Source organism: Varanus komodoensis, unplaced genomic scaffold, assembly GCF_004798865.1.
Source record: "Varanus komodoensis strain SLA01 unplaced genomic scaffold, ASM479886v1 scaffold64, whole genome shotgun sequence".
Classification (NCBI taxonomy): domain Eukaryota; kingdom Metazoa; phylum Chordata; class Lepidosauria; order Squamata; family Varanidae; genus Varanus; species Varanus komodoensis.
The window spans coordinates 871,977-897,232 of NW_025336273.1; the positions used below are offsets into that span (position 1 = coordinate 871,977).

The 25,256-nt window shown below is 50.2% G+C and overlaps 1 protein-coding gene across 1 annotated transcript; it reads left to right on the forward strand.

The window, feature by feature from the left end:
- The first annotated feature begins 405 nt into the window (after positions 1-405).
- FAM167A (family with sequence similarity 167 member A) lies at positions 406-7,374 on the forward strand. Its single transcript, XM_044450318.1, has 2 exons — positions 406-831; positions 6,577-7,374. Exons 1-2 carry the CDS (start codon positions 436-438, stop codon positions 6,838-6,840), a joined length of 660 nt encoding a protein of 219 aa, XP_044306253.1. The 5' UTR covers positions 406-435; the 3' UTR covers positions 6,841-7,374.
- The last annotated feature ends 17,882 nt before the right edge of the window (positions 7,375-25,256 follow it).

Here is a 25,256-nt window from a genome sequence, read left to right on the forward strand (position 1 = left end):
TCCGGAGCAAGACGTCTCTCTGGAAAGCTAGAGAGCTTGTTTAATCTTGCCCCGGATCACCACGAGACAGCTGCAGTCTCGCAGTCTCCCAGTTCCTACGAGTCTTAACGTCTCTGGATGGATGGCTGACGCTTGAAGGGTTTGCTTTCCATTTTTCTCAGCTTGGGTCATACGAGGAAGTTCTGGTGGCTGGCTGGTTCCTTTTTCTTGACGGTTCCCAGCTGAAGGGGAACAATGTGTCTTTGTGTTTCTGCTTAGATGCTTTCCTATGTTCTACAAGGAGTGTCTTGAACCGAGTGGCCGAGCGGCTGGGTCCCCGGGGGAGCTGGTTTGCTGAGCAGAAGGATTTTTACGTGGCAAACCGTTGATGAGATGCTTCTTGGCTCATCCGCTGACCGGGCGATGGATGTTTACGACAGTGCAACAGAGAGCAAGATGTCTGTCCCCAAGCTCCAGGCAGAAGAAATGCTGGTTGCCGCAGATTACAAGACTGGAGAGGGTCCCGCCTCCGATGACCACCTGCGGAACCTGAAAGCCCTGACGGAGAAACTGAGGCTGGAGACCAGGAGACCTTCGTATTTGGAGTGGAAAGTCCGGCTGGAGGGGCTCACATGGAAGTGCCACCCCAAACCTCCAGAGGAGGAGGAAGAGGAAGGGGAGGAAGAGGAGGAGGAGGAAGACTACCAGGACAAGAATGCCCTGGAGGAAAGCGTTCCTCTCAGACGGACGCAGGGCCAAGTCACTGAAGTCCCTTCCGAACAGCTCACCTCAGAGAAAAGCAGTGGCTTTGCAAATATCGATGAAGCTTTAAATTGGCTCAGGAAGGAACTGGTAAGTGGGCCCCTGCGGAAGTGTAATGGCATTTTATTGGGTCTATCCTGCACGTGCTGATTCAGAGGCTGCCTCTTTTCGCTTCATTGGGACGTTTATTGTCGCTCTCCTGTTGCGTTGATAGGGCCTCCTTCCCTTTGGAAGGGCTGCATGACAGCTTGCGAGGTTCTGCTCATCTCCACTTTATCCCCCCAACAATGATCCTATGAGTAAGGCCAAGCAGAGACCCCAAAAGTCCCCCAGTGGGCTTCATAGCTGAGGGGGATTAGAGCCCAGGTTCCCTGAGTCGGGCTCCTGCACGCTTTGCCTTGACACCCAGGACTGCAGCCTAAAGGAAGGAAAAAGTCTGCTCGGCCGCAGAAATGAACCTTTCCCCCTTCCTTCCCCTTGTCTTCTTTTTCTCCTCCTCCTCTCTCAGATTCTTCCTGTTCTCTTCTTCCATTTAGACGCCACTTAGCAGCAGATGAAAGGGCATTCGCCTGTCAGCTCCGTTAATCCCCCTCCTCCCCCTAGCAACTGCCTCCCGCATTCCCAGGTGGGGCAGGGACAGTGGCTCCGGGGACCCAGATCAAAGCAGCCCCTCCAGAAGGCAAAGTGCCGCACCTCGAGGCCTCACGTGCGGGGCTCAGCCCCACGCCTGGAAGCCGGGACGGTGCTGCTGGAGTTCGGCTCCAGTGACTCCCCTAGAAATGCTGACCAGGCGTTGTGCTGGCGTCAAGATGTGGGGCGGGCAGCACGGGATGAACCTGTGCGAGTGCTTGGATGGAAGGCCTCGCGCCGCAGGATCAGAGGAGGTTTTGCGCAGCCCCAGGGCGGCAATCAAAGCGAAGCCGGGCTTCCCCCCGGCAGGAGACTGGGCAGTTCGAAAAGGCGCACGGCACGCCTTGTCCTGGACTGGGCTGGCGTTCAGCAACAGCCGCTGTAGCCCCGAGGGCGGCATGCGGGGTCACGCGGGGCTGTTCACACGTCCTTGGCTCAGGCCGCAGAGAGAGACTCGCCAGGCAACAGGCAACGCACGGTGCCGTGTTCCCGTGGAAGGAAGCCCCCGCTGTGCCGGCCTGGCTTGCACCCCGGTGAGGGTGCTTCGTGCCAGGGGCCGGGACGCAGCCTTGGTCCACCAGCGAGGGCCTTAACCCCTCTGCCCCCAAAGGAGCCCATCTCCCGGCATGAGCCTACCTGTATGCCAGGTTCCTCCTCAAAGGCCCTCCTCCAGGTGACTACTTTGAGGGAGGCTGCGAAGGTGGTGACAACAGACGGGGGCGTCTTGGTGACGGCCCCCCAACTCTGGAGCAATCTCCTTGCCCATGTTCCCTGGCAGGCACCAAAGGGCCCTCTTTGCAGCTCCAAGTTACGAGCTTCCTTTTCACTTCAGCATCTGGCAGCGTGAGGTTTTGATTGTCTTTTAATATTCTTTTATGCTATTTTAAGTTGATTTTTTATTCGTGCTGTTTTTATCTAGTTGATGGTTTTTATATCTTGTTGCCCAAAGTGCTTTGGCTATGAGCAGTATAGAAATGAAATGAACAACAGTCAGGTCCTGGAGTTTTCTTGTTGAACATTTAAGGTTGCTTTAGAAATCTCCGAGTTGTCTGATTATATGTTTGCACAGGTGCCTTTTAACGTACGTATGTATTATAACATAGTTTTAAGGCGCAGACCTTTCTAAATCACCCAGAAATCTTTAGCTTTGGGGTGTTACAGAAATGCACTCAGTGGAAAGGAATGGAATGGATGGGCAACCGTTCATCAGGATTTCAGACAGTTTTTCCCAGCCCGACCTGATGATGCCGTGGTTGCACTCTGGACTGCAAAGTTAAGCCCTTTCCTTAATGCACCAAATTGCACAGGCTGCGACTTTTTGTAACTTGTACAAGAATTTAGCAAAGCAAAGCTGGCTTCGCAAAAGGACGGGCATATGCAGGGAGGAAGGGGGAATTTGCTGTGCAGGACTCCCACTTCCAGCTGTCAGGTCCTGTGTGTGGGCTGACCTGTGTGCACGGAGTGTGTGTGTGTGTGTGTGTGTGTGCAGGTGTGCTGCCAAGACACACTCTCCTTGCTGGCCTCTCCAAGATATTTGGCTGACCACTGCTGGAAACAGGATGCCAGGCCAGAAAGACCTTTGGTTTCACCCAGCAGAATCATTCTGATATCACAGGGTGCGGGTCTACCAAATGGCTCCTCTTGGGCGTGAAGAGGCCTGGCATGAAACCAAACCAACAAGGTCTCTAACACCGTTACTAGGAGATATGTAACAGGTTTTGTGCAATTTGTTTTGTGCTAGGAGAAGGGCGCTGTGAGATTTAGGGTTCCTTCAGCTGCCACCCCTCTTTACTGTAATGGGAATCAACTGGAGAGGCCCCATAAATTCTCCCCGTGGCACCTAGATCCAACCAAAGCTTGGCACTCTGAAAACCCACTGATTTCACCAGGAGATATGCAAGAATGCATGCAATTCTGGTGAAATCATTGGGATGTGCAAGAGTTATTTAACTCCATCCAGAGCGTGTTTTCTGTGGTCTCCCAGGCAAGGGTTCTTTTCATAAAGCCAGGCCAGGAGTAGGTGGGTCTTTTGTAGACCCATGACTTCGAGCAGCAAAAAAAAAAAAAAAAAGACCAAGACCGAAGGAGACATGCATTCAGCACATCCGTGATCCCACAACTGCATTTCTGAATGCTCCCAAAGGAGGTTGCTGGTGCAAGAAACAAGCTCTTTATCCAGGACACCAGAAACAGAGCGTGGCTGCGATTCAGCCCGGGCACCTTTCTTGACATTGTGCCTGTAATTCTTTTGTCAGCCATCACACCGCTTTGTCTTTTGCCCTTTATGCTCCTATGCCGTGGAAGGGGAAAGCCAATCTTTCCCTCTTTCTTTTGATTTTACAAGGGGACCAAAAAAGGAAAAAAGAAAGAAGGGGAAGAAAGCTCTTTTCACTCCGAAAAGCAGCAAATGAAAGATGGTGGGAACCTTTATCTCCCTGGGAAAGTTTTTATGCTGTTGGGCTGGAGCTTTGGACTGTTCCTCATTTTAAAAAAGACAGTCCTTTTGAGGTTGACGACTGCAAGAGCATAAAGGCACGAGAAACGCCTTGACAAATCGGGCTAAATTTGATCTATTCCAGCCTTCTGCATTCAACGGCAGCTGCTTTCCCACACAAGTGAAGTATGGGAAGGACAGCATGCACACCTGACTGCATTATTTAGCACTCCAGGATACACTGTTCCTGAAAATGGAGGCTCCATTAAGCCACTATTTAGAAGCACAGAAGCAGAGCAAATCAGAAGGGGTCTCCTGGGCCATCTAGTCTGACCCCTGGCTCCATCCGACTCCACTCCTGACATGCCTATCATGTGCATGTCTAGCCTATCCTTAAACCCCTCATGGATGGGGCTTCGACTACCTCCCGTGGAAGCCCGTCCCATGCCCTTGGGGTCCTAACCATTGGGAAGTACTTCCTGGCATCCACCCTAAATCTTGGTTCCCTGAGCTTTGCTCCATTGGAATGTGTCCTGCCCTCCACTGCAGGGGAAAAAAGGTCATGCCCCATCTCTGCATGGCACCCCCTCACCATGTTCCTGTATGTCGCCAACAGATCCCCTCCGAGTCTCCTCTTCTCCAGGCAGAAGAGACCCAGTTCCCTCAGTCTCGCCTCATACGGCATCCCCTGCAAACCGGCCACCAACCTTGCGGCCCTGCGCTGCACTGACTCCAACCTGGCTGTATCCTTCCTGTAATGAGGGGCCCAGAACTGAACTCAATACTCAAGTTACGGGTGCACCAGAGTCGTATGGAGTGGCAGTAATACCTCCAAATGATCCCTTGAAAGATAGAAGCATAGAAACAAAGAAACAGAGCGAGTCAGAAGGGGTCTCCCGGGCCATCTAGTCTGACCCACGGCTCCTGCCGGCTCCACTCACGACATGCCCACCATGTGCACGTACAGCCTGTCCTCAAACATCCTCACTGATGGGGTAGCTACTCTATAGCTACCACGGGTCACAGCTCTGGATAGATCCCTTCTCTAAAGACTTCATCTTGTAAAGTTCTCCAGGCTGCACCCGTGGAATTTCACTGGCTTCTGCTGCCCTTATCAAGAGGTGCATTATTTGAGGCTGCTCCCACAGAATCCTAGAAGAGTTGAGTTGGAGGGCTGACCCGCCACGGCCTGAATGCCTCCAGGGTAAGAGAGCTCCCCACCTGCCTAGGTCGCTGGTTCCATTGCCGCATGTCTCTCCTTCCTTCCTCTCTCCCTTAACTTAACCCCTCTCCCATCACTCTTATTTGGGGGAGAGGGGTAAACTCTTCCCCTGCACTGGAGTACAGGATATGTGGAAGAAGACAGTTTTATTCAAATGCTATTTTAATTGTTAATATTATTTATTTATTTTATTCTTTGGCCAGGACGACTTAATTTATATTGTTAATTTATATTGTTTTATTGGATTCTATTTATTTACGGTTGTGAGCTGCCCCGAGGCTTCGGCGAATGGGGCGGCATAGAAGTCCCCTAAATACATACATACGTTCCAATGGAGCAAAGCTCAGGGAACCAAGATTCAGGGTGTATGCCAGGAAGCACTTCCTGACAGTCAGGACCCCGAGGGTGTGGAATGGGCTTCCATGGGAGGTGCTTGAGGCCCCATCGGTGCGCGTGTTCAAGGACAGGCTGGACGTGCACATGGTGGGCATGTCATGAGCGGAGCCGCCTGGAGCTGGGGGTCAGACTAGATGGCCTGTGAGCCCCTTCTGACTCGCTCTGTTTCTATGTTTTGAATACTTTTTGCAATTAAATATAGTCTTTGTTTGGTTGTTTGTTTAGTTTGCTTGCTTATCCTTCTCAACCCAGCCCAAGTTTGTTCAAAAGTCCCCTCCCCATCAAATTTTATTCAAAAGAAAGACAGTCTAGAAATAGAGTAGATACATATGCAAAGGAGAGAACAGGAACTCCAAATGAAGCCGACAGGATCTCCATCATTCCGGGGTCGCCATTAGATGGCAAGAAGTCTAACAGAAGCCCAAACAGGCTACGCTTGCAAAGAAGTCTTACTCTGAACTCGGCTTGGGAAGTGCAGTCTGGGAGGCTTCGGCAAGGGGCGGCATAGAAATGTTATAATAATAATAATACTAATAATAATAATAATAATAATAATAATAATAATTTGAATGCTGTAATTGTGGGGGAAACAAGATGCTCTTGAAATCAAAAGGCAGATCAGACTGAAGTTGCTCTGCCTCGTCAGGACAGCCTTGGGCATCCATGGTCTTGCAAGACGGCCTTGCTCCTCGAACCGGCTGTCCATGTCTTACAAAATGTGGAATGCTCAGTGCCGTAGCCTTTGGCTTCTTTTAGAAAACTCTCTAACTTTTTTCCACTGAAGACATTTGCAAAGTTCTTATAAAAGAATCACATTTTTTTTATCGCCACTGCCCAGATGCAGCAAGAGCAGTTCTGGTGAGCCGGGAGGGTACCATATTGGATAGAACCAGCACAGAGTTATTAAAATTAGGATCCTGCTGGGGGAGGGGAAAGAGAGGGGGAAGCCCCCATTGATCATTGCATGCGAGGCTGAATAGGTGCTACGGCCTCACAACTCCAGGCCCGGGCAGGTGTTGCTTCCTTCCAAATCCCTCTTTCCAGCACATTGAGTGCTTCCCATTTGTCCATGAGGCCCTCTGTCGATGCGCCCAAGAGCAGCGGTCTCGGCCACGCCACCTACCCGCCTCTCTGCTCTGTGCTTCTGTTGCAGCTGGAGATGCGTCTGCAGGACCAGCACCTGGCCCGGCAGCTCATGCGCCTGCGCAGCGACATCAACAAGCTCAAGATCGAGCAGACCTGCCACCTCCACCGGTGCATGCTGAATGACGCCACCTACGAGCTGGAGGAGCGGGACGAGCTGTCCGACCTGCTCTGCGACTTCCCCCTGGCGTCCTCCTTCAGCCTCTCCGCCCCTCTCAAGCTCATTGGCGTGACCAAAATGAACATCAACTCCCGCCGGTTCTCGCTTTGTTAGAGGACGGGATAGCGAGGCGCAGGGGTGCGCGAGGGGCTCTCAGGTGAGAGAGGTTGAGACAGAGAAGCCAGGAGGGCCCACCGGATGGAGAGAGCGGTACCCACGGCAGCTCTTCTGTCGGTCCAAGATGGCAGGGTTGCAGTGGCCGGGCAGAAATCCGCAGGGCGGGCGCGATGCGACCGCCTGGACCCCTGAAGGGAGACACGCCACAAATCCAACACTTGCCTGCCAAGGCATCCCCGTGATAGGATGGTGTTCGTGAAGGATGCTGTGATGAGCTGAAGGCTCCACAGATGTGGGGGATCAGGCGACACACCCCTGCACGCCGCCGGGGAAGCCTTTGGCTCACTTCCGGTGGGACCGTGATGGGAGGGGCAGGCAGCCACGAGGGCACGACGTGGCTGACGTGAAGGGCACCAGGCTCCGGCGTACGGGACACAACCGCACCCCCTTAGGCCCTCCACTAGGGAGCTAGGAGTGTTGTCAAACCCGTGCTCTGGTTTGCAGATTGTCCGGCACTGTTCCTTTTATTATCTGCTCAATACCAGGATAGGGGCCTGGCACAAATGCATGCACACTTTTACAAATCCACACTCCCCCAAATGTGCAAATCTCCCCAAACTACACAAACCCTTGGGGGAAAAAACCTATTTTCATGCTTTAAATATCGGGGAAGGCTGCATTTTTAATTTTTCATATTTTCCTAAGAGTAAATAAAATCACAATTTTTTTTAAAGGGCAGCACCTCTGCAAAATCCTAGAAAAAGCTGGTCCGCTGCAGAATCCATGGAATTCTTAGAAACATGACCTCAGCTTTCCCAGCGATCCCAACCCTTCCCACATTTCGGCCTGCTATCCCCATCCTCTCTCATCATTGGCTAAGTCTGATGGGCTCTGTAGTCACGAAGATTTGGAGGCCCGCAAGTTGACCACCGCAGAGAGAGAGGGTGATGCGGAACAGCCGTGGGGTAGCAAGAGCAGCCGGGGAGGAATTTAAATGATGCGCAAAAGGTTCCTTGTGTGTCGCAAGTGATCTTGGTACGGAGACAGGCCCTGGCTGAGCATCTTTCCTGAAATGCACCATTTTCTCTGTGTGGAGAACATTTCTTTCTATTGATCTAATTTTTGTCCATGAATCTGTTGGAAGATGGAGGGTTAGATCCATGGGGGAATGTTTAACGATGCTCCTTGACTTCTACTCCCGATGCATCAGTGACCTCCAGTGCCATGTGGGCTCTCACAGCACAACCTTCTCTTGTTGGGGGAATGGGTGACTTCAGCAGATGAGCTGATACTCCTGAAGTCCTCCAGACCCCCGCTGAAGCCCCCTGCAGGACACCCCCAGCTTGCAACACTCTCCCCTGCTCCATTGGCTGCAGTCAGAGCTGAGGAGGGGGAGGCCTTTCCCACTAGTCCCGGGGGGAAAGGGGGAGTCTACGAAGGGAGGCTGGGCCCAGGGGGTGTAGATGCCCCTCAAATGCACCCCCTCAGGCCCATGTGGTACATCATCTTGTTAAGGATTAGCCCATTGTAAGCAGTGCCATCCCAAAGTCTGGTGGAACGCCGAGACTCGCGGCCCCGGGTACACTGAATCAAAATTTGCTCCAGGGTACTTTGCAGAACAGTCCACAGTAAGCCTGGCTCAAGGATTTAAACTGGCTGAGGCCAAACGCAAGCACCAGCAAGCAGAAACACCCACACGTTTCAGCAATAAATGATCGGGGTGCTCGAATGAAGCTTGACTGGCTAAAGAAAGGGGATTGCCCATGTCCAGTTCTGCTCTCTGGAGTCCCTGGCCAGCAGATGGTGCGACGGGTGCCGATCCCAGGTGACGTGGACACACACTTGCTGTGATTCTGAACAAGGAAGTTTTTGCTGGAAAGGAAGGCCTCTGTGCTCAGCAGCTGCATGCAGATTTGCAGGAATGAGGGATGAATAGGAGGAGGCATGATTCTACCTGTGTGTTCTCTTGTGGGCTTCCGGGAAGCATCTCTTGGGCCACAATGGAAGGAAAACGCAGGACCCGATGGACTTTGGGCCTCATCCAGCAGGACTCTTCATAAATGAGGGAGCTTTTGGTTTGGTCTGCATTTTAGGAATGTGGTTTTTTTTTAATTTAACATCTTGAGATTTTTAAAATCCTTGCATTTTAAAAACAGAATGTACATAATTTTGCACTTTTGAGTTACTGTGTGATCCAAAACTCAGCTATTCTTTGAAATTTGCATTTATCTCTTTTGCAATGGAATTCTCTGGTCAAGAAACCTGCATACAAACATGTGCATATTTGGGAAAATAACTTTTTAAAGTCTGTTGGGGAACTTAGCTTGAAAAAGATGGTATATTAAGCGAAATGCATGTATCAAGAGAAAAGTGCAAAAAACGATTGTGGATTCTCATGCAAAGTTTTTAAAAAAATCAGCATTCAGGATGAGTTCAAGACTGAGAAACTCCTCAGATATTGAGTTCAACCAAATTTAAGATTGGAAAAATATGAAAAAATCTAAGCAACTGATTAGTTTCCAGTTTAGCACAAACATGCATGGTTTTTGCCATATAAAAGATTACTGGCTGGTCAAAAAATACACAAACAACCATAAACAGCCTGAATTATAGTTTATTTATGTATTCATTTTACAGATGTGTATCTCATCCCTTCTCATGCAAAACCTTCCCAGGATGGGTACTTTTTGCCATCATAAATCTAACAGTGAACTCAATAAGGCAACCTTCCCCAACCTCATGACCTCCAGACAGGTTGGATTACAACTCCTATAATCCCCAGCCAGCATAGCTCTGGAGGCTACTATGATTGCTTTTTGGTAAAGTTGAGAACAACCCTGCACACAAGAAAACCTCTTGGCTATCTTGTTTCAAAATCAGGCACCCCACCAACCCCGAAGCACTTCCTATCTTTTTCAGTTTCGCTCCACCTCTCTTGAAATGGCCAAGAAAAAGCTGTAGGCACCATGAACAGCTCCTGAAAACTCCAGGCTAAAATTCAGAGTGGATATACCACCCCACCGACACAGAAGCTAGCAGCCTCCACTGGCTCTGTGCAAGAACAGGCAGCTGATCTGTCTCCTGAGTCCCTAAAAAGAGGATTTCATAAGCAGGGGACACCACGAAGAAGACCTTGCCAAGTCCTTGCTGGCCTACCTCTGGTGGTAAAAGGAATGAGAAGGAGGTCTCCTCAGGAAGATCAAGGAGGAATGCACTCCCATGCAGTTCAAACTCAGGGGAAACCCACTGTGGATTCTGCCTCCATTTCAGAAGGCTTCACCTGCAGGTCCTCTCCAGGTAGCCTCATCACCTGGATCCAGAAGCCAGCCTAAGAGCTCCTGCTCGCTCCCACCTGCTAACTTTTGCTTAAAGAAGGAAAGGCAAACATAAAGTCAACAAATAAAAAAAGATGAAGACTAGAAAGAGGTCAAATCCAAAGAGACAAGTTAGGTCAAATGTCTGGCATTTGGGCCTTCCCGTCATAATTAAGAATAGTCAAGATAGCCTCTGGCTATTGGTGGTATAAAAAAGAAACAAATAAATAATTCTCCCCTTCCTGACAGCCCAAATTATATCATACCCGTCCTTACCCTCCCCAGTTTTACACCTTCCTGAGAAAACTGTCCCTTTCATAGCCACCACCAAGAAGACAAGCCCCAAAGATCTGATTCTGCCCCTTGGGTTCCATCACAATTACTGCCTTGAACAACCTCTGCACTAACATCGGAATCAGTCTTTTCCTTTTGCTTTGTGGGGGAGAAAATCCCGGTCCAATGACTGCTCGTGTTGTCAGTTTGGGAACTCACATCACGCTCCTTTTGTTATTAAAGAAAATTCCATACACATAATTTGTGCAGCCACACAGAATCAAAAGAGCAGGGTTTGTGGCTGTTGGTGCAGAGGTGAGATTGTGTGGTGTTTTAATGACAATCTGCAATAAATTTACCTTTGCTTGTTCGCTTGTGCGTTTCCTCTGATCAAAGGGAGCCAAGTGAGAAATCCAATACACAATGGGAGAAAGTGACTTTTCCCCATCTTTCTAGGCACAGAGCCTAGACTTCCTCTTCTAAGACTTCCTCTCCCTGCACCTGTGAAGGTGCATGAGCAGAAAAGCTCTGCAGAAGTTTGAATCGATGAGCAACTGTCATGGGGAGAGGCATTCGAACCGCACCTGCTGGGCCGGGTCCCACAGCAGATCTTGTGTACGGCTGGCTTTATTGTGTATCGGATCAAGTTCAGGCAAAGGATTACAATAAGAAAAACATTACTCCATTAAGACCATTACAAATTGCAGAATGTGGTTTGAATGAACCTCCTCTTCCTCCACTTTTCTATTGAGATCATCATCATCATTATATCAGTAATCATTATTAATACACAATGATTATTAATAATTATTACTGTTGCAGGCACCTTGTTTCAAATGCACCATGAGCTTTTCTGGAATCTTTGTGGGATTAAGCTCAGCATTTTCCTTGGGTTTTTGTTTTGTTTTGCTCTTTTTATGCCTTTCCACAAACTCTGTTACACAACCACAAAGTGGCACCACAACACAGCAAAATTGTGGTAGCACATGGGCTTCCTGCGGTGAGATTGCCAGATCATATCAGAATTTCCCTGCTCTGAGCAGGCTGCAGAAACGCCGGAAAAGGATAGGAGATGCCCTGGAAAATGCCGAAAGGGACGTGAGAAAAATCTGCTTGGGGTGGGAATCTGTCGCATCCCTGAGATTCAGCTCCCTGGCTCTGGTGCAGGCTGTTGGGGCCCTGAGCCTGCGCTCTGGGGCACGTCCCCAGCGTCCGTGGGAGCCCGCACGAGCCTCGTCCCTCCTCCGTGCCATGTCTTGTGGCCTTCGTAGTGCAGCACCTCACGCGAAAGAAGGCATTTGCAAGCATCGGCACAGCTCAGTTTGCAAGAACAGGCAAGCACGGGAGAGACCAATTCCACGACGTTTCTGGCCAACCCTAGAAGATGACGCCCTGTAAAGACCCCGCCAACAGTCACGAGTGAGGAATCACGCGCTCATGATAAATGCCCCAAGTCTGGCTTGCAGAAGGGCCGGGACTGCTTTCCGTTTCTGTGGTTCCTGGTTCAGCTGCAGGCATTTCCTGGCAGGGCTGAAAGGGGTTCTGCGGGGAACCTCGGGAGAGGCTACTGCTGGACAACTCAGCCCATACTCAACCAGAGGGACCATTGACCTGGTGCAGAATGTGGCATCTTCCGAAGAATGCAGCCTCAGAGTAGTCATAGAAACATAGACACAGAGTGAGTCAGGAGGGGCCTCCCGGGCCATCTAGTCTGACCCCCGGCTCCAGCCGGCTCCGCTCACCGGAGGCTGGACGTCCACATGCCCACCATGTGGACGTCCAGCCTGTGCTTGAACACTCACACCGATGGGGCCTCAACCGCCTCCCGGGGAAGCCCATTCCACACCCTCGGGGTCCTGACTGTCAGGAAGTGCCTCCTGGCATCCAAACTGAACCTTGGCTCCCTGAGCTTTGCTCCATTGGGGCGCGTCCTGCCTTCCTCTGCAGGGGAGGACTGGTCTCTACCCACCTCCGTGTGACACCCCCTCACATACCTGCATGTCGCCAACAGATCCCCTCTGAGTCTCCTCCAGGCTGAAGAGACCCAGTTCCCTCCGTCTCGCCTCATACGGCATCCCCTGCAAACCAGCCACCAACCTTGTGGCCCTGCGCTGCACTGACTCCAGCCTGGCTATATCCTTCCTGTAATGAGGGGCCCAGAACTGAGCACAATACTCCAGCTGTGGGCACACCAGAGTCGTATGGAGTGGCAGTAACACCTCCAAATGATCCCTTGAGTGATAGAAGCATAGAAACATAGAAACAGCGTGAGTCAGAAGGGTCCTCCTGGGCCATCTAGTCTGACCCCCGGCTCCAGCCGGCTCCACTCACGACATGCCCACCATGTGGACGTCCAGCCTGTCCTCAAACATCCTCACTGATGGGGTAGCTACTCTATAGCTACCACGGGTCACAGCTCTGGATAGATCCCTTCTCTAAAGACTTCATCTGAGTCCTCTTGTAAAGCTCTCCAGACTGCACCGAACCACCAGATGTGTGATAGGGATATGCGAGGAATATATTTGTGGGGTGAAAATGCAAGAGGTTTCCCAGTTCTTCCCTCCAGACTTTGTCTAAATGCCCCACAGGGGCCCAGCTGCAATCTGATACGAGTTGATTGTGTGTGCATATTTCTGCTTTCCAAGACGACCAAGATTTGCACTAGCTTAAAAAAAGTTCAGCAGATTTGCACAAATTGTTGTGCTCTGTATGTGCACCAATTGCAGGCATCATGATTTGTACAAATTTCCCAAGTGTTTAAAGAAAAAACTTGGGAAAACGAAATTGGCACGTTCCCTGTCACACAAGGAAGATGATGAGCTAACAGTAAAGTAAGAAGATAAAATTGACGGGGATATTTGCAAGGGAACATGCTGTGTCCAGAGTTACACAACAGACTTGCCAATGCAACGCAATGCTCCAAAGAGTGCGAACTCATTTACGCCAAGATTCAGGCCCCATTTGCGTCAAAGCTCTGATTTATAGCACAAATGGCACTACAAAAATGCAAATTGCAGTTTCCAATGGATGCAACTGTTTTTCACCCCTTTCTGGAGGCCAGAAAAAAATCCACCAGGATCTGTGATCTGATCACCTGATGGAAAGCACCGCAGAAGTTATGGAGGCTCCAGCAAAACGGATTTTGCAGCATCGTGTTTCCCTGCTGAGGGTACCTGGGTACAGCGGGGCCTCCCTCCTTTGAGGTGGCTTCCCCTTGACACAAGCCGGGGCATGACCAGAGCAATTGATGACTGATCCGCAGGCCGCGTCAGACTTCGGGGTGTGCCGGTAGGAGATTCTCCCCCGGGCGGTGCCAGGCTGAAGCAGATCAAAAGGATTCCAGCTGCTGCAGTTAAAAAGATTATAGCTTATTAAGGTCTCGTTGGAAATAAAGCTGTTAATTAGCAGATGGTGCTGAGCCAGGTTTCAGCCAGAGGACGTCTGATTTCAGGCTGCAGATCACAGGCCAGTGGATGCAGAAAGCAGTGGGAGGAAGTGCTTACGCGGGAACAGATCCCCGCACAGAGGGCAAGCATCTCAAGGAGGAATTTAAGACAGAACTGTCCTAGTTTTCTACATGCAGGGAATTTGGGCTGTGTGGAGGGGGGGGCTTACCCAACTTGATCAAAGGATGTGCTGACTCCAAAGACCATGCTCCACACAGCAGGGAAGACCTGAGACTGAGGGGCATAGCCAGGGTTGCTTCCCATGGGCCAGTCTTCCCTAACTCAACGCCCTCTGGAAGTATTGCCCTACAGCTCCCATCATCCCCCATCAGCATGGCCAGGGGGCATGATGGGGCATGTAGTTCCACACATGGTGGGTGTGCCAGCTAGAGGCATCGTGCTGAACGTCCGGCTGCAGCGGGAAGTGATTTGGCAGCAGAATGGCTGGCCAGGAAGCGGGCAAATTGGTGCAAATGCTAAATCCAGGCTGTCACACCTGGTTGGCTCTTGCCCACCGTTCAATCCAGAGACAAGAGAGCCACGGTGCTACTCCGTGTGTAGCGGGGAAGAGTGCAGGATCTAGCCGGCAGAGGTCCAGGCTTGAGCCTCTACTCAGCCCTGGAGCTGCCTGGGTGACTTGGGGCCAGCCACAGATGCTCGGCCTGACCTACCTCGCAGGACTGTTGTGAGGGTGAGGAGGAGAGGGGGGGAACTATGTAAGCTGCCTTGAGTTCCTTGCAAGGTCAAAAGGCAAGATCTAAGTATAATGAAGAAAACTCTCAGAGGGCACACTCCAAGAGCAGGCACACTCTCACCCTGGAGACTCATGACCACTGGGGAGGGAACAGCCGTGGCGATTTTTCCTGTTGCCCCACAAGCCGGCCAGATAGCCCTTTCCAGCCCTTTTGGCCACTTGGCTGCAGCACTTCAGACAGGGAGGGAAGACCACCTTCCGGATACCTCGGCTCATAGTCCCAGCCCTTTCTTCTTCATCCCAAATTCCCACTTCACTCCAGTTATGCTCTGGGAGGACACGGGACGCCATGCTTTCGGTGCAGGCTGCAGGTCTTTCCCAGGCATTTCGGAGCTCGGTCCTGTCAACCGTGCCCTGAACTGAACAGGGCCACCTCCGCGTGCGCTGCAGCCTGACTTTCACCTGGGCAGCTGTCTGGGTGCCCTGCCAGGAGGGGGGCCAGTGGCGAGGGAAGGCGGCTGGGGCACCCCCACAACTTGGCACGGGCCCTTGGCCCGGTCTTCGCCCCAGCCCTCCTCCGGGCACACCCCTTCCGCCCCTTCCAAATCTGCAATGCCGGGGAGCTCACAGCTGGTGCGATCCGTCACACTGTGCCGGCCGCCACGCCAAAGGAGGGGACTCAGCGTTTGGCGCCTCGGCTTCAAGATCGCATGACCTCAGGGCCAGATCACCAAATAACATTACGGCCAGAGGGATCGATTGCTCCCTCTGTCTTCCAGTCTCCTTTGCCCCACGGCGAGAGTTTAATTTGCTCTGTTGGTTTGCCTTGACTTCCATTTGATTTTAAACTTTTAAACTGTTCTCTGAAGTTGCATTTTGTACTTTAGATCATTGCAACCTTCCCCTGAGAGCTTCCAATAAAATACTCCCTGCTGAGTCCAAGGACTAGAGATGGATTTTTCGATTAGGAAGAAAAAATAAGCTGAAAATTGAGGAGGAGAATTTGGAGTGAGCCCCAGGTTGGAGCTGGGCCCTGGGCGGGCGCATCATGCATCGGCAAACCTCTGCGCGTTCGGCGTTTCGCCCCTTTCTTTCTTCCTCTTGCTTGGCTGGTGCTTTCTCAGTTACAAATGAAATGGAGCCGTGCGGAGATTCTTCGCGGCTGCCAGCCATTTCCCGGAGAATAGAAACCTCCTTTCTCTGGGAACTTTGTTCTAAATGTCATCTTCTCCCACTGTGCTTCTATTTGGGACTGATGCAGTGATCAGCTGGGCTGTTGGCATTTTTCTTAGCAAGGAGCATTCATTTTCCTTTGGGAATGAAGATGGGCCACTCAATTTGTTTTGCTTAATACAGCCATTTTTAAATACACAATGGCTTTTGACAGAACGGGAGGTACCAGGCAGCAAGTGTGAACTGGGCACTTTCGAGTCCTCCAAACTTTCCCAGGTCGTGACACTTGAAAGCAGTGCTTTTTTTGTAAAAAAAAAAAAAAAAAAGTGCCGGAACTCACATCTTGTTAATCTTTAATTTAAGGTTTTTTTTAGGGTAATCTTTTATTAGCAGGACCGGTGGTTGAGAAGTAATTAGTAATTTTTTTCATTTTTAAATTTGGGGTCACACTTTTACACTAAAAATTAAAAAAAAGATGTTCAATTCCCCAACTTTGTTTGAAATAAAGAACTTATTTACTTTTTGCACGTAGCCAGTCACTCTACACACACATAAACATAATGGGCGCTGCCTGCAGTAAGCACTCAGTGTGCGACCACACGGCCGATTCCAAGCCGAGCAGCATCCCGAGCCGAGCAGCGCCCTCACAATCAGCGCCGATACACAAGCAGCCCGCAGGCACCATTTTAATGATTTTTACAGCTGATCTGCCTACACCCGACAAGGGAGATGAAAAATCCATTGGAAAAATCAGTAAAAACCCGTCCAAAATACAGTGCCAGAACACCGTTGCGGTGCGTTCTACGACAAAAAAAGCCCTCCTTGAGAGATCCTGAAAGAGCGTGACACTCTTGTGCTCTTAAAACACTGGTCTCCCAGCACAGATCGTCTCTGGAGCATCCCTGCTTCTGACTGCTTATGGCTTTGGCCTGCCCCGCCGTTCCTGGTCGCAGAAGGAGTGCAGTTTACCAAAATCCTGCTTGAGACAAGTGATTAACTCTCCACAATATTATTTCATTTATATCCCACCCTTCTCCCACTGCGGGGCTCAAGGCGGCCACATGCAGGTCCCTCTTGTGGTCTCCCCTCCAAGCTCAGGCCAGCCCCAAACATGCTTAGCTTCATCTTAGGGCAGACGCCTCAGGTGCCCTCAGACCGGCCCACTCTCTGCCCTGCACTTGCTTCTAGAGCAAACCCACAATGGTCTCCTCTTCCTACAGGATTCAGGAGCCTCAGGGCCCCACCCCAAATTCAAATTCGACCCAGGGCCCCTCCAATCCAGCCCCTTGAAGGTCCTCATTTAGCCATGCCCCCTTTCCCTGGCCCCACCCCTCCTTTTGGGTTTCTGGCAGTGCCCAACTTCCCCCAGAAGAAGGGGAATTTCCTGCCTCTCCTCTCTCAACTGCAATATGTTGCCAAGGCAGGTCTTTTGGGGCCCTCCCGCCAGGCACCGCTGGAATGTGGCCCCCGGACTTTCTCCAAGATGCCGTCAGGATCTTAAACTAAAGAGGTTCAGCACCCCAGCTTCAAAAGAACATAAGAGGAACCTGCCGGCTTGGACTGAGCTCTCCTTTGCGGAACACCCGGGTGCTGCACCTGCACCATTCCTGAACTGAGCAAGGGGTTGGGCTAGATGACCTCTAGGGTCCCTTTCAGGGCTAGAATTCTGCAGTTCTGTGGATATATTCAGATATGTTCCACCTGTCCCCATTTACTGGAGACGGTCTCTAATTTTCCTGATAAAGTGCTGTCTCTGTTTAGTCCATTTTGGGGACAGAGAAGTTGGTGCTGGAACCTTCTTCAGAATCGGGTCCCCTTGCCAGCAGGAGTGTGGAAACTCAGCACAGCCCCCTTCCTCTGCCCCCAGCCCTATTTCTCCAACTGCCAATCATCTGGTGGTTTCCTAACCTTTTTACCCATTCTAGACGGTTTCTTCTCTCACAGCTTAGTGAGAGAAGAAAGTTACAGCTTTAAGCTGAATTCGCCTGTTTTGGAATATTGCCTTGTCTTTTGCGTCAGGCAAAAATGTGCAGTGTTTGTTAAACTTGTTCCTCTTACATTTTGTGGGCTGTCAGGCACCTTTCATTCTGTAGTCTGCTCACTGACAGAATCAGATCTTTTTTTTAATTCCCTGAACCTGTGTTTGTGTGCAATTATGCAGAAGTATGCACTTCCCAAAAGGAGAATATCTCCCAAACATCTTCCTGCTTATTTATTTATTTATTTATTTATTTGTTTGTTTATTTATTTATTTAATTTTTAAAAATCGATACCATCCCCTCACAGACGTCTCGGGATGGTTTACAATAAATTAATACAATAAAATAAAAATAAAAATAGGAGAAACAGTTGGGCTAATTTCAACAGAACTCACTTCCTCTGGAAATCGGGTGGTACCAGCATTGGGTTGCTTACAACAGCTCCTGAAAAATATCTTTATTTCAGAAAGCCTTCTTGAGACGACCAGCAATAAACAATGTTTATTGATATTCTATTTTCATACAATGTTTTGTGCCTTTGGTTTTTAATTCTTGCACACCTCCTTGATTACTTTTCAGCAAGTAAAGAGGGCTGGAAATGTTAACTGTAAATAGAACAGCCAAAGAGCAAACAGGATCAGCTGCATTTCCTGTCTGGAATGGCAGTTGGTCTTACGCGCCGATATTTTGGGTCTGTGCAAAAGCCACTTTCCTTTTAATGTTGATTAAATGTTAAGATTTAATGTTCTCAGCTGCCATGCTAATAGACCACCCAGGTTTCTGGCAGCATGCAATTACGTAAAAATGTTGCATCAGTCCTGATTGTCTGATAAGACAGGTTGTTTCCCAAAGCACTGCTCTTCTAGGAGTAAAATATGTTTTCGAGATTGCGCATTCAGTTTTGGATGGGAAAGAGTTCCGGAGATCTGAATCGTGACTTTGAAAGTGGAAAATTTTTCTGTTGTGGTTAAACCAGAACAAGGGCATTTTGAGAAAATGTTTCTGCCAGTATTTTAAAATGGAATGGAAATGTCTATCCATTCGGAGTGAGGGCGGGAAGGGTTGCCCTCTCTCTGATCTGGCTTTGTGACATTAACAATTACAGGAGCTCTGGGGTGGTTTCAGGAGGCCCATTCCAAGTGAGGGTGACAAACTGTGCCTTTGCTCTGCTTTGGTGCCCTGATATCGTTACAGTAACAGGTATTATAATTACAGGAGCTTCTGATGGGGTGGGGAGGATGTCAGGATGGGGACCTGGAAGATCCAGGTTCTAGTCCCCACTTGGCCATGAAGTTCACTTGATGATTTTAGGTCAGTCACAAACTCTCGGTCCACCCTACCTCACAAGGTTGTTGTAAGGATAAAATGGAGCTCTGTAAGCTACCTTCAGCTCCTCACAAGAAGGAAAAGGGCAGGCTATAAATGCAATATAAGAATTTTTGTGGATAAACATTAAAACAAGTACGGCCAGAAGACAGAACTGCAGATGTTTGCAGTTTCAAAGATTTTGTGGAATCGGTTCAGTCTATGGGGCGGGCTGCCACGCATCTTTTTTCCGATCACTGATGCTGAATAGATTTTTCTTTAACCGGAATTTTACTCCTTGCATTTGAGCAAATCCATTGACAATTTCTTCAGCCTCCCTAACCTGTCAGATGTGAGGCAGAAAAGAGATTAAACAAGACTTCCAAACTCTTTCCCGCACCTGGTTTTGCTCTGGAGGGAACTGCCAGGTCTTCTCTGCAGCAGAGTTTTATCTATATAGGAATATTCTCCTGGATAGATGGGATGGAAACTTACAGGGTTCTGTGTGTTTTCATTTATTGTATTGCAAATTTCAACAGAATGCACCAATTTCTATGTGTCTTTATACATACATGTACAGAACACATACCAGATACCGGTTAGATATCAGGAAAAATTTCCTGATTATTGGTGCAGTGCAACCATGCGGCCAAGGACCTAGCGAAACGGTGGGCTCTCCCACACGGGAGGCATTCAAGAGGCGGCTGGACAGCCACCTGGAAGGGAGTGTTTATACCTGGGAGCCCTGCACTGAGCAGGGGGTCAGACTCAGGGGCCTTCAGGCCCCTTCCAATCCACCATTTTATGCTCCTGTTTTATGATTGGTGATGCCAGCTGGGGTTGATGGAAGTTGTAGTCCAACAGCCTACAGTAAGGAATTACAGAAAATACACATATAATAGGCTCTGAAAGCACTAGATAAATTCATTAGGGCATGGTTGGCAAACCGAAAAGGGTGACTATTAGTGGGGAATCATCAGGATGGTGGCCAGTGGCAAGCGGGGTCCCCCAGGGCTCCGTCCTGGGAACGATCCTGTTCATTCTTTTCATCAATGACCTGGAAGAAGGGGTGACCAGTCTGCTGATCAAATTCGTAGACGATACTAAAACTGGAGCAGTGGCCACAACTGAGGAGCAGGTACTCCAGATCCGAAAGGATCTGGACAGACTATGGAAGTGGGCCGAGGACAACAGGATGGCGTTCAGTGTGGATAAGTGCAAGGTCTTGCACTTGAGGCATAGGAATGGGTGTCATAAGTACGGGTTAGGTGACAAATGGCTGGAGAGCAGCACTTGTGAAAGGGACCTTGGGGTGCTGGTTGACTGCAGGCTGAACATGAGCCAGCCGTGTGATTCGGTGGCCAAGAGGGCAAACGCCACCCTTGGTTGCATAGCCAGAAGTGTGGCTTCTAGATCAAGAGAGGTATTGCTGCCACTCTATACGACTCTGGTGCGCCCGCAACTGGAGTATTGTGCTCAGTTTTGGGCCCCTCATTACAGGAAGGATAGAGCCAGGTTGGAGTCAGTGCAGCGCAGGGCCACAAGGTTGGTGGCCGGTTTGCAGGGGATGCCGTATGAGGCGAGACTGAGGGAACTGGGCCTCTTCAGCCTGGAGAAGGGGACAGTCTGAGGGGACCTTTTAGTGACATACGGGTACGTTAAGGGGGCCACGCAGAGGAGGGTTGTGACCTTTTTTCCCCAACAGTGAAGGGCAGGATGCACTCCGACGGAGCCAAGCTCAGGGAGCCAAGGTTCCATTTGGATGCCAGGAAGCACTTCCTGACAGTTGGGATCCCCAGGGTGTGGAATGGGCTTCCCCGGGAGGTGGCTGAGGCCCCATCAGGAAGGGTGTTCAAGGACAGGCTGGACATGCACATGGTGGGCATGTCATGAGTGGAGCCGGCTGGAGCCAGGGGTCAGACTAGATGACCTGGAAGGTCCCTTCTGACCCGTTGTTTTTAATGTTGTTATGTAAACAGTTGCTATTGTACTCTGGCAACATTTTTAGGGGCAGGCTGATGAACAGTCCCACATGTGGCCACAGATGGTGGGCTAAGGGCCCCCTCCAGGCAACCAGGCTGTGATTCGTTTGCACCTGGAAGAGATCTGCTTCTTTTAGGAAACTCTCTTTCAGGATCCTCCACGGCAGGCAGGCATTTTGGGGCACGAGCTCGTCACTTTTGTAGGTTTAATGGCAGAACAGCTTCAGAACCTTCCCACTTTGCACTGCAGGTCGTTCGCTTTGTCATTGTGCTTTTCCCACAGAACAACCAGAAACGCTTGCAAAATCTGAACAGGATTCAGCTAAACCGCCCCTTAAAATTTGCCTCTGCAATACCAGTTGCTAAGACAGTGTTCCTCCTTTCCCATACAAGGCCAACCCTTTTGAGACAAGCAGCACCTATTTGTGCAATGCTGTTTCCTCTCACCTGCTCCCCGCTGCGGGGGCTTTATTTTCCGTTTTGAGAATTGCATCTTGTGATCAGCGGTATGCTGGAGAGAAACTTCTCTCACCTGTCCAGTGAAGCAATTCAACGGAACGACTGCGGGAATTTGACTGAAAGTGCAGTAACAGAATCTGCTTGCACAAACGGTCGGCGGGGAGCCCCGTTATGGGCAGTATTGCTGTTAGATGGCGTTCAGGGGGGATAAGTGCAAGGTCTTGTATTTGGGGCACAGCAATGGGTGTCCTAAGTACAGCTTAGGGGAGAGCAGCACTTGTGAAAGGGACCTCGGGGTGCTGGTCGACTGCAGGCTGAACGTGAGTCAGGAGTGCGATGCGGTGGCCAAGAGGGCGAACGCCACCCTTGGTTGCATAGCCAGAAGTGTGGCTTCTAGATCAAGAGAAGTATTGCTGCCACTCTGTGTGACTCTGGTGCACCCACAACTGGAGTATTGTGTTCAGTTTTGGACCCCTCATTACAGGAAGGGTAGAGCCAGGTTAGAGTCAGTGCAGCGTAGGGCCACAAGGTTGGTGGCTGGTTTGCAGGGGAATCCATATGAGGAGAGACTGAGGGAACTGGGTCTTTTCAGCCTGGAGGAGACTCTGAGGGGATCTGTTTGCAATGTATAGGTACGTGAGGGGGTGTCACACGGAGGTGGGTAGAGACCTGTTTTCCCCCATGGAGGAGGGCAGGACACCTTCCAACAGAGACAAGCTCAGGGAACCAAGGTTCAATTTGGATGCCAGGAAGCACTTTCTGACAGTCAGGACCCCGAGAGTATGGAATGGGCTTCCACGGGAGGTCGTTGAGGCCCCATCAGTGCGGGTGTTCAAGGATCGGCTGGACGTCCACATGGTCGATCCTGGACTTAACCATCTCGCAAGGGCATCCTTTAAATGCCCAAGCGTCGGAAGTGCATGCGGAAGCACAGAGTTAACATTCCTCTTTGACTACCCACCACCAACCTCTGCTTTACGAGGGCTGGTACATTCTTGATATGTTAGAACAAGAAAGGTTTGAAGGCCCAGAGCTCCTTGGGGTGTGCCAATGCCGAGAAGTCTGCGTGTTTGAGCTTGAGGGACCTCCTGCCCGCTGTTGATCCAACACTCGAAGAGTTGGTTAGTTTATTTTTTTCCATTTCTAAGACAAGCCATGGCTTGTACGTTTTTTTAAAGCCATGCTAAGTGAATTTGCAGAAATTGTGCTGTTGGCATAAGTTGGGTCAAGTTATGCCATCAGTGTAAATTAACACAAATTGCACCAAGTAGCACCCGAAAAGCATGCGGATTGGGTGCGGTTTGCCTAAAATGGATAATTTGTACAAATCAGCGTTGACAGACCAATCACACCAGTACCATGGGCTCTGGGGTTACCAATTTGTGCAAAGCGATCAATTTTAAACAGATTGTGATACAACTCTGTGCTCCACGTGGGGCTGTCCTTAAAGACCGTCTGGTTACTTCAACTGGTTCAGAATAGAGCTGCCAGGTTGTTAACATGGACTGGCAGGTATGAACACTCAGCGCTGGTTCTTTATCACCTACTCTGACTACAAGTTTAAGTCCAGGCCCAATTTAAGGTGTTGGTGATGACCTACAAAGCCCTAAATGGCTTGGATCCTGGGTACCTGTAGGAACGTGTCCTTCCATACGCCCCTTAAGATCTGGGGTGGAAGTCCTTCTCTGGGAGCCCTCCTTGAAGTAGATTAGGAGGGTGGCTACCCGGAGAAGGGCCTTCTCTGTGGTGGCACCCCAATTGTGGAATTTGCTCCTCAGAGATGTTCGCCTGGCACCGTCACTGTATTCTTTTCGGTGCCAGGCTAAAGCCTTTTTATTTTCCCAATGTTTTAAGCTTTGACTGTTTTTAAATTGGGTTTTATTGCTGATTGTTTAAGAAGTTGATTAGGATGTTCTGTTTTGCTTTGTTTTGCTTTAGTTTTGTCTTATTGTTAAACCATCCTGAGACTATGGTAAGGGCCAGTCTAAAAAAACTTTAAATAAATAAATAAATAAATCTGGCTGTTGATTTGTACAGGGAAGCCAATTTTACACTTGTTTGTGTAGCTGTTATTGCTTTTTATAAAATGAGCAAATCGTAGCCTTTCTTAAGAGATGGAAATTTGGCAGCTGACTCAACTTGTATCACACCAAATTGGTGCCAGCGCAGGGCTGGCAAACTAGAAAGCGTCGGGGGGCAGCTCATGGAAATCTGTCAGATGCTCACCCCTCCCATCAGATTCTTCACACCCCCCCCCCAAGACTCATTTTAAAAAATCGAACCACTCTGAGCAACGGCAATTTTGCATTTTAAAACACACTTACATCATAGGGTATCTCCCAAGTCAGCTCTGTACATGCAACAGAAGGAAGTGGTATGGTTTGCCGGGGGGGGTGCTCTTCTCCCATGCACCCCCCCCCCCCGTTTGCTGCTCTGTTTGGCAACTCGCTCCAGAAGGACGTGTCACCTCTTCTTTGCCTCGTGGACCCCAGCTTCAACGCCCCGAAGGGCAGAGAAGGGGGTGATGGAGGAGAACAGACGGGCTCTTTGGAGGGGTCGGGGTCTTGGAAAACACCCAGGGGGCTGACCTCTGCTGCCCAGTGTGGTGGGCTCCCCAGCTTCTTGTGTCAGAGACGGGCGCCTGCTCCGGGGTTGGGGGGGGATGTATGTTGCATGATGCAAAAGACCCCTTTGCCGCTGCCACTCCAAGTAGATTGGAACATAAACCATGTTGGCTCCAGCCGGCAGCCCCTCCAGTCCAGGGCTCTGTGCATGGAGGCAAACCTGGACCCCCAAGGAACCCCCAGGCAGGATGAGTGCGAGAGCAGCTCCTCAGCAACTGGGGGGTGCAGGCAGGCCGCCTCCAATTCAGGAGGGAGCACATGGCCAGCAAGGCTAGTGGTCACAGAGAGCCTCCCCGCTCGTGAATCTCAAGCAAAGTCTTTTGCCTGAGCACGAGAAAGCCCCCAGTTGCCAGGGTTGTGGGGTGTTTTACCCCCAGTCAGTTCTGGCCCAGAGATGCTGTGCATCGAGTCACGGGAAGGATGGCCATCATCCCCAGCTGCATCACAAGGGTGCCCTGTTATTTAACCCCTCGTTGTGTGCATTCACTGGGGTCATCACATCCTGCCCCAAGGCTGGAGTTTGCTAGGCGAGCTGGGCCAAGTTGCTCCCGCTCAGCCTGGCCTACCTCGCAGGGCTCCTGAAGATAAAGTTGTGGCCAAGGAAGGGAAGATGCACTAGGGTGAACCCCTGTATGGGTCATTATAACCATCCTTCTGCATAGCTCAGTCCACCCCACAAGAGAGGATACCCACCAGAGGGGTTGCACTACATCCCCCATCACCCCACTGTAATGATGGGAGTTGTAGTCGGATGCATCTGGAGGCCACCAGGCAGGAAAAGGCTGAAGCGGTCCTTTAATGAGCTCAAACTGCGTCAGGTGACACCATTGCAGAATTTTTGCAACTCTTTACGGCAAGCTCAGAGATGAGGCTGTGGGTTTTTTCTTATCCTGCTGCTCAGACCAAAAGAACTCCCAGAAGAGCTTAAAATAAATTAGCAACCGAGACAGTCCCTGCCTTCAGGCCTCCAATCTAAAAGAGGTTCGATGTGTGAGGAAAGAGACACTGGGAGGGAAGAGGAAAAAGCAAGCTCATGGCTTGAAGGAATGTTTAAACTGTTCTTAGCCCCTGTTCTTAGCAGCCAGGCGAAAAGAAAGGCGTCCACTTGAATCTTTTAGAGTTGAGTTCCCTTCTCTGGTGTCTGAATATTTAGAATAGGCACAG

Coding starts and splice junctions, on each gene's coding strand:
- FAM167A (XM_044450318.1), top strand. CDS start 436: ATGTCTGTCCCCAAGCTCCAGGCAGAAGAAATGCTGGTTGCCGCAGAT. Junction 832..6,576: donor ATTGGCTCAGGAAGGAACTG/GTAAGTGGGCCC, acceptor CTTCTGTTGCAG/CTGGAGATGCGTCTGCAGGA.